Genomic DNA, 9,200 nt, shown 5'->3' on the forward strand with positions numbered 1-9,200 from the left:
AAATACCACAGGAATTTAATCCTGATTTGGATACTGAGGCATCTAGTTTCACGTTATACTTTAATAAGAACTGCTTAAATTCCCAGAATCTAATTTTGAAGTTACATTACAAAATAAAATATTTAAACAGTATTTAGTTATGTACATTCTGCTCCAAAAAATGGACTGTGGAAATTCTTTACATTTCTCTTAGAAATACATACAAACCACAGCACAGGTCAACAATCCACCGGCAAGTAACAGACACAAATCAACTTAAAGGAAAAATACCTGTGGACATCTTTAATCGATTACTGCTTCAGTAACACCATTTCAGTGTCTCTTCACACTGCTTCAAGTAGTTTGTTCTCCTGGCCCCAAAACATCATCCCAGTTTACTTTGCATGTTGGATAACTACTCGTTAGAGTACCTCTTTCACAGAAAAAGATGACAAATATTCAGAACAGGGAATCAGAAGTTCAGAAAGTTATAATACAGAAGAGTCCGAACAGGTGTACACTATGTAAATCATCTAAAATGGAAGAAAAAGTAAAATTGACTGTGCTCCTCTGATGCCTTACCACACGTATTTTATGGAAAACATCATCTTCATCTTACGTCAAAACACAGCACTTACATTACTGCTTAAAAAACAATACAGATATGAAATAACTAGTCTGTTAGACTGTAGGAACAAATACTTTAAAGCTCTTTTACCAGTCTAGACAACATGTACATTCATTTGAATGGGAGTCCACACCAAGCGCTGCAAGAAAGTAATTACATTCAAAGAAATGGATATCAACCTCCATTCGACATTTAACATCAGTATACACCGTTGATCATCAATTTGGGTGAGGACAGCGTAACAAAAAGTCTCATATGTAGCCCCAGAGTGCAAAAGAATTACTTGTTAAAGAAAAAACCTAGATGCAGTAGTTTCTCCTACAGGTAACTGAATTGCACATGAAGTGGAAATTGGTTATTTTTGATTGTGTTTTATTTTGTCACACAAAATGAAGAAACTACAACTTCTAATCCCCCAGAAATCTGCTTAGACAACACAGCCTTCCTGTTGAACCACTTCAGAGGCAACAGTTCCCTGGTTTGACTCAAATGTTTGTGGAAGCACAAATTCATTAATCTTTGTATTGTGCACACATCAGTTCTGAGAATCTTTAGTGTTCCACTTCCCCACACCCCAACCAGTTCAGCTGGGAAATTATTCAGCAGTTACTTTAAAGCAGTTCTTAAGTTACTTTGTGACAAAAAAAAAAAAAAAAAAAAAAAAAAAAAAAAAGAGAGAGAGACTGCTGCAATGAAGTGAGCTTTCAGGCAAGTGCCTTGGAAGCTTCTTCAGTTCATTTGAGATGGACCAAACTAAGGCTGCACTAAAAGTCAGTATTTATGAACCAGGGCATCGAAAAGAAATCCCAACTCCCTGAATCAAAGCAGTTTCAGTGAAATAGGCAGCCACTGAAATCCAGGGATGAGAACAGAGCTTTAACTAGTATTCTGTATTTTGTCTGAAAGAGATGTACACCAGTCACCAAATATCTCTCAGAATTCTAAACACCAGAAGAACAGATGAAAAAAATGGGTAGTTATTTAAAACTGTGATGCTCAAGTTCTCCTATATACATATATAAAAAAAAATTAACTTACATTATAATAATATCAAACTGCATAGCATTACAAAAGAAGGCAACTTGAATGGCTGAAATGAAAACATTTGAATGTTACCAACCCTATTATTACCATTCTGGAATTTATAATATCATAGAGTAGACTGTTGCTAGTAACAGCTATAGCCCAGTTGAGGCAAAATCTGCCTTAATTCCAGAGAATGCAGAAACGATTATTTGGACAAGTCGTTGCACGCTCTGCTTTCACGTCCTCCTAGCAGGTTTTGCTGTTAACTGCTTTTCTCTTTCAAGCTCCTTCTCACGTTGCTGTTCTCGTTCTAGTTCTTCCTTCTGCCTCTTCTGTTGCAGCTTAAGTGCTCTTTTCTAAACAGAAAAAGACAAGAAAATGATTGTAAGTTTTACAGCTGAATTTAAGTTGGACTTACAAACAAAATCCCTCCCGTTCTCTTAACATTCTCTTCTCCAATCCACCCTGCTTATGACTGAATGTTGTATAAACTACTGATTTTTTCTTCTTCCCTTCCACTTCCACCTTACTGTTCAGAAACAGCAAGTCTGTGATCTGCACAGGGAAAATACAAACCAATTCCTTTCAGTCTCACTAAAGGTCGTCCTTCGTATATACCAAACAAGGTGCGTACTGTGCAATTTATTGCCTCCAGGAGAAAATCCTTTTGTTGAACATACCAAAGGACCAATCCTGTCAGAACGTAACCAGAGATTGCCTACACAGCATGACGTCAGTGAACTTATGCCACTTCATATTACATTGAATAGAAGGAGAAATTCTTACATTTGTGACAATGTGGTTCTCATTAAAAAAGCAGAGAAACTGAAACAACAAAGAACTTGCTGGAATGGACTGGATTAAATGACAGAACAAAGCATGATTCTTATACCACCTAAACATGATGATGACATTGAGATTCAGTACAAGTTCAGATACATAAATTGCTTGAGCACAAGTAGGAGTAAGTGAAAGTTTAAAAAACATACGCGGTTTGGCGCTACTGAAAAGATCCATTTAAGAAAAGAATTGAAGATTATATCTTAAGCAGAACTTTCAGCACGCATTCAAAATAAGAGTTAAATATTTAGTTATGTATTATTGATTTCTATGTTGGAAAGTAAAAATATTTATCCCACTCACTTTTAACTTTGATGTCTTCTCATGGAGCATCATCATTTCATTTCTAATATTCACTAACTTGTTGTGATAGTGTTTAGCTTCTGAAAACTAAAAAAAAAAAAGCCAAAGTGTAAAGCAGTGACTCTCACATAGGAATAGTTGTTTTATAAAGTTGCACAGCAAAAACACCATGAAAAACATAGTGATTCCCAGAACAGTTTGACAATGGATTAAATATGTTCAAGTTATATACATAAAATTTATATATTACATGTATTAATATAGAAAACTACCATATCTCAACAGGTACACCCAGTAACCTACCGAATTAAGATTCATTAAACAGAATAAAAAAATTACCATTTTAGGCACCATATAGCAGCGTTTCATGGACCCTTCCTGCTAGTCTGGAGAGGTGCACAGAGCTCACATTGGAGCCTCAGTCTTACCGAAAAGTGGCATACATTTGCTTCGGCTACTGGTTTTGAACAACTAAACTTACTACCACTGGCTGACTGAGCCTGCTCTTTCTTCCCAGTGCCCTTCCTATTTAAGGGAAATATGCTGATTCTGCACCCTCTCCATCAACAATTTGTCTGGAATATCTGAACTGGTTGGTTCTCTTCCTGTAGGTCATTAAGAACAAGGAAAATCTGCAAGTTGCTATTAATGCTTGAGCAAGAAAATCTACACTAGTAGATATTTAAGAACACATTTATAGTACTTACCAAAGCATTGATATCAAGAATGGAGTTACACTCTTTGAATTTTGCAATTTCTTGTTCTAATGTTTCCAGTAATACTACTTGGTTCTGTCTGAAACAAACAAACAAAAAAGCATAAAACGACAATAAAGCAGCACATGTGCTTTTCAACCAGCCCTTTAAACAAATACTACTTTTGATCAAAACAATACAAATATACCCTTCCCAATATCAGATTCCTTTTATGCATTGCTAGGCGATTTCAACAAAGACATGAGTAAATGGTTTTAGAAAAATCCCAGCTGAGCACGCACAAATTCAGCTGGCATCATACAGCATGATAAGATACCCACGATGAATATCCAAAAACCCTGAACAGGCACTCTGCAGGTTGCAGTGAGTAAACACTTCAGGTTGAATGAAGGGAAAAACAATTAGCTCTTGACTCTCCACTCAGTTGCCTCTGTGTCATGCTGCAAGACTAAGCTATTTCTGTATAGAACTTGCATGGATTCTTGGTGCTTATTAAGGATCTTCCAACCCCCACAAATCAGCTAAAGTCTTCCCAGACACAGGCTGTCCTTGGCAGCAGCATCATAAGGATGCATCATAAGCACATCATGCATCGTGAAACCCAAACCAATGTACCCTGCAAAACCTGAGATGGATCTCTGTAAAGCCCTTTCCAGTATCTTTGCATCCATGGCAGATCCAATCTGAAATAAACTATTCTCAGTTATTGGTGAGATGCCAATGTACAAAGAATTATTACCCATTTAGCTCCTTAATTAATTCTGCAACACAGTTGAGAGACTGGACAACAAACAATATACCAGACTACAGGCTGCCCTGAATATGAACTGCATCTCTGCAAGCAACATAAACCCAGCTTTCAGCAGAATTTCCACTACAAAAGCGAACAAGTATTTAAGAAGTCTACATATCTTCTGCTATACCTGGCTTAGGGGGTTTTAGCATTCTAGCACTGTACATTCTTCAGTCAAAGTTCTGTTAGGCTGCACTGCAGCTTATACGCCCCCCAGTACTCCCACAAATCACTTAACTATTCAGGATGCTACAGTCAGAACACAGAAATGCTACAATAAACTATATTGCAGCTAAGGGTAGCCAGAACATTATAATGAAAAAAAGTGACAAAGTATGCATATATAAGAAGTGGGTTTTAACAATTTGCTTACGTAAGTTCCTGTAGTGCTGATTTTGATCGCTGAAGATCAGGCAGATAATGAGAAATCAATCCTTCAGTTAGCTGCTCCACAGCTTTCTCATCTATTAAAGGCAGATCTTCTACTACTCCTTCATCTGGAGATGCATCACTAGGACCTATGCCAAAGAACAGCAAGGTTGAATGTGAGAGGTCAGCACGCACTTCCAAGTTTCACCCAGAGCAACTATATTTTCCTGTTTAAAAATTAAAAGCATTTCAACACCGAAGTTATAATTCTTTGTACTTTATCAACTAAACTGTGCTTCCTTTTTCCTCCCCGTCTTTATCCCTCCTTTATTCCCAGTCCTACATCATGATCTTCCTGGTGAACAGTTTTATCTGAACACCAGGAGTATAGAAAGAGAGAAATAGAGCATTCCAAAGATATATAATATAAAAACCCAAACCAAGTACTTCAGTCTAGTGAGGAAAAAAAGGGGCAGTATCAGCTGTTCTTGGCATGCACCAAGAATACCTGAACATTAACACACCCCCACCCTCTACTTTCGAAGTCAGAGAATAGATCTAGGCCTACCAAATGACAGTCTGTCACTCAAAACACACCAAGACCTCGTTAAGCCACCACACGCTGAACTCCAGAAGTTTGCAAGAGTTAGTTAACAGTTACAGTGAATTTCGTCATGGCAAGCTGTGAACATTTATTGCGTGCAGAGCTCTTGGAAGACAAAACCCTTTCGCCTGTAGGCCACTCCGCACACGGGAAAGCGACGACGGCGGCACGCGCTTCGTTTCCGAGCGAACCCGTCCGTGGGGCCCTCCGCGGGGGCGGGCGGTGGAGCCGAGGCCCCGTTTCCCAGCGGCCCGGGACACGGCGCTCTGACCGGGGCGCGGGGCGGCCCCAGCCCCAGCTCCCTCCTCAGGCCTCCCCGCACCCGCCTCCCGCCCAGCCCGGCCGCCCCTCACGTACCCAGCGGCCGCCCGGGGCTGGCCGCCGCCTCCTCCTTCTCCTCAGGCCGCTCCGCGACGCTCATGGCTGCCGCTCCCCGCGAGGCCCCTCGGGCAGGGCCGGGCCCGGCCGGGCGGCGGGGCTCCAGCCGCCCTCACCGAGCGGGGCGGCACGGCGCCACCGACTCCGCGCCCCGGCCTCTCACCATAGAGGCCCCTCTGAGCGGACCCGGCTAGAAGGGCTGCCGCTCCGGATGCAGAAATGACGTAGCGAGTGACGTTCAGCGGCCCGGCCGCTCGGCCGGGCGGTGTCGTGAGGAGCCGTCAGCGGTGGGCGGCGCATGACGTCACGGGGGGTAAGGGCTGTCCGTCGGGCGAGTTCCGCTTCCGAGGGCGCGGCGGCTGACGTCACGGCAGGGAGGGCCGCCCTGGCGACCTGCGGGTGCCGGGTTCGGCAGGTCCGCGGTTTGCTGTGCGGAAACGCCGCGGAGCGTCCGCCGCTCCTGGGGAGGGAGCCGCCCGGAGGGTGTCCGAACGCAGCGTCTCCGTGAGCCCCCAAACCTCCGAGACTGAGATCCGTTCAGGAGCCCCGCTCACGCGGTTCAGAAACACACCCAGGCAAAAACCGGGCTTTTGAGATGAGCTGTCATCCTTAATGAAGTAGGGTTGGATGTATTAAAGCTGTAAACTAATTGAAGGAGGAGCTTAATTTAGGAGACTGGGTGCTTTAAGGCCGTACAAAGAGCAGATGCAACAGTTGTAGTACTAAATGTCAGAACTTATCTCCTATTTTTTAAGAAAGACTGCTTTAGGACAACATAACCTTGTAGTAGAAGCTTATCTCTCAAAACGAGGGGCCCAGGGTTACTGAGGACTGCAGAGACTAGTCAAAGCTAACACTTTTGATGCACCAGCAAGGATAAGGAAGTAGAGCAGAGGCCTGCAGTTCACCCAGAAGGTCACGATGAAGAGGAGTGGAGGAAGTAAACGACCACCAGATGTCTCTGAAGACCACCGGGAGACTCTAGTGTGCATGCGGGAGTGGGCAGTAACCTGTAATAATGAGTTAATGAATAAGTAATCATGTCTTGGAAAACTAGTGAATATGCATACAGAGTATGTGTTTAAGCTGCACATCTAAATCAGTCGGCGTGCGCGTTAGGTGGACCAATCCCCTGTGCGCCCCGCGCTGCGATAAAGAATACCTGATTAATAGTCACCAAGGCTATTGAGTCTTAACTTTGGCATTTCACTGCATCATTAAAATGGACAGTTCTAACGACAAGATTGTTGCAAATTAGTTTTTTTTTTTTTCTTCACGTTATACACATGACATGGGGGAATTCTAATTAACTATTGATCACAATTATGTCACTATTCTTGTCATCAGATTAAAGCCTTAACCTGTTTTCCTTTCTTTTCCTGCTTTTGCTTTAAAAAAGAAGCATCAAAGGCCTGGTCCGAAGCCAGACTGTGACAACAGGAACTTGTCCATTAGCTTGAACAGACTCGAATCAAATTCTCAATTGCAACCGGTGAGCAATTTTACTTAAAGTTTCTTTCAGTGGGGAAAAAAAAAAGGAAACTTTTTTGGCAGGTTTCACTGGGAAGGACTTCTCAGCTTCCAGATGGAATTTCTGCTAAGAACAAGTGAGATAATCACTCTGAAATAGTCTCACTCGAGATGTGGGAGTTTCAGATTTGTGCTCCCGCTTTGCCTGTTCCAGGCCCTCCCACGTCTTGCAGAAATAGACTAAGGATTGGAATATAAAATTGGTATCTGTTTTTCTAGGCAAGTTAAAATTTAACTATTTATCAACCCAAATGCTCCAAAAAGGAGATTGATAGAAAGCCTCTTTTGTTCTTTTTCCTCTGCGTAACCATTTCCCAAGTGCATTACCAGGTTCATTACCCCATGAAGGTAAGGTTTTCTTCCAAGAGAAAAAGATGTTTGAAAAGGAAGTTAAGTGAACCCTATAAGAAGGAACATAAACATTTGATTAAACCAACAGAAAGCAGTTACCTGCTGGTCTAAATATTTAATTTCAAGGTGTTGCACAAAATCAGTACTAACATTACCATGGCTATCTAAAAATAGGATACCACGCAACAACAAACTCCATAACTCATGGAGCCAGACAATGAAATGCCTTTAATTAATCAGAGAGAAAATCACGCTGAGGACATCTGTATACAATTAGCTGAATTAGATTTATAGTCCCTACGGAGCAACAGAGTCTACCCAAGGGAGACTGTGAGGAACCTAGACTCTTTAGCTGACGGCTAAATCTGTGGGTAGCAATGTTCATGAATCTGCGTTTAATATCCTCATACGCTTCCTTTCTTTCTCTCCAGTTCTCTTACAGTCCTCTGTTGTATCCCTGCGCTTACGTGCTGCCCCTTGTCCTACAGGAATTCAACATTTACTCTCTATCTCCAGACGCTTGTCCCAAGTTTCTACAAAAATATCTAGCTTTTTTGCTGAGGTCTTACGCTCCCAAGCAAGGCTGCAGGCTCGTACGCTGGAAAGCTGATAAATTTCAAACTACTGGCAACACAAATGCCTGGGTATGTGACACCGTAACAGCAAATAACCGCGTTTCCTTTTCATTTTATATTGTGGCAGCTGTGTTCAGAAACTTTTAATGCAACACTGTCACCTACACATTCTGGATTTTGTTGTAACTGATTTAAGCAGTGACATATATAGTAAAGCACCTCTCCTCCCCACCCTAGAAATCTGAGAAAAAATGGAATGTTAGCTTGTATTGTATAGCAAATAGTATGCTTTAAACCATCAGCTTTGAAAGCGCTGTATGAATTCAGGGATAACAGTCTGAAAAGGAAATATTCTACATTAATAGGTAACTTCTTAAAGACTCTCTGTCCTTATTAAGTAAACAAGACTACAGCGAGCGTACAGACTTGTCTGTCATAATAAAGCTATGGAGTGTAACAGGCTGTTACAAAAGGCTCTGCTCAACAGAGGTTCATCTTGACAACGCGTGACTTGGTTCTTGACTTGACAATGCTTCAGAAAACTCTGGTCTTAGCTATTCAGTAAAAGGCAAGCTGGCAAACCTGGGTGCACTGGTTTAGGGTGTCAAGGCCCCCCAGCTTACTACCCTTCCTCAGTGATAGAAGTTTCTGTCCCTGCAGGAGGGGCAGCAGAATGGAGTGTGGGCCTATTCCTTGATCCCCCAGTGTAAAGCCCGACATTTTAAGACAGAGTTTAACGAGCAGTTGTTTTGTTGGCTCCTGCCTGCCTAGTCGTTCACGCCTGTGTGTCCTTGTTCACTTGTGCTGGTACAAGCAGTGAAACTGGTGAAGCACAGAGCGAGTGAAATCGCACAGAGAAGAGAACACAAACATGAAGAATGTCTGAAGTGGAACAGGGCTGGGAGCGCTTCCCGTGGCAGCAAGGCTGGCTTGACAGGTTCCCAGCCTCCACTGCGCATCCTGACTCCCACACTGTTCGCTGTCCCTCAGTTGTCATATGGATGTCTGTGCAAGTTGTGATCATTAAAACACTCTCCGTTGCACATACAAATATATACCAACCCCCTCCAACATGTATTTTTATAATTCTGGCCCATTTCAGGGACCC

At 42.4% G+C, this 9,200-nt stretch overlaps 1 protein-coding gene across 1 annotated transcript; it reads right to left on the reverse strand.

Moving 5' to 3' along the window:
• Positions 1–41: 41 nt before the first annotated feature.
• BLOC1S6 (biogenesis of lysosomal organelles complex 1 subunit 6) lies at positions 42–5,746 on the reverse strand. The gene is made up of 5 exons (XM_054213798.1): positions 5,616–5,746; positions 4,659–4,803; positions 3,484–3,571; positions 2,777–2,863; positions 42–1,989 (listed from the first exon to the last, which is right to left on the reverse strand). The coding sequence occupies exons 1-5, from the start codon at positions 5,677–5,679 to the stop codon at positions 1,870–1,872; spliced, it is 504 nt and encodes a 167-aa protein (XP_054069773.1). The 5' UTR covers positions 5,680–5,746; the 3' UTR covers positions 42–1,869.
• Positions 5,747–9,200: the final 3,454 nt, after the last annotated feature.

This window comes from Rissa tridactyla, chromosome 9 (genome assembly GCF_028500815.1).
Source record: "Rissa tridactyla isolate bRisTri1 chromosome 9, bRisTri1.patW.cur.20221130, whole genome shotgun sequence".
Classification (NCBI taxonomy): Eukaryota; Metazoa; Chordata; class Aves; order Charadriiformes; family Laridae; genus Rissa; species Rissa tridactyla.

Bases quoted from the DNA above. Each gene is read 5' to 3' on its own strand.
- BLOC1S6 (XM_054213798.1), bottom strand. From the start codon at position 5,679: ATGAGCGTCGCGGAGCGGCCTGAGGAGAAGGAGGAGGCGGCGGCCAGC. The intron at 4,804-5,615 runs GTACGTGAGGGG...TCTTTGGCATAG, and splicing joins CAGCCCCGGGCGGCCGCTGG to GTCCTAGTGATGCATCTCCA. The intron at 3,572-4,658 runs GTAAGCAAATTG...TGTTTGTTTCAG, and splicing joins TCAGCACTACAGGAACTTAC to ACAGAACCAAGTAGTATTAC.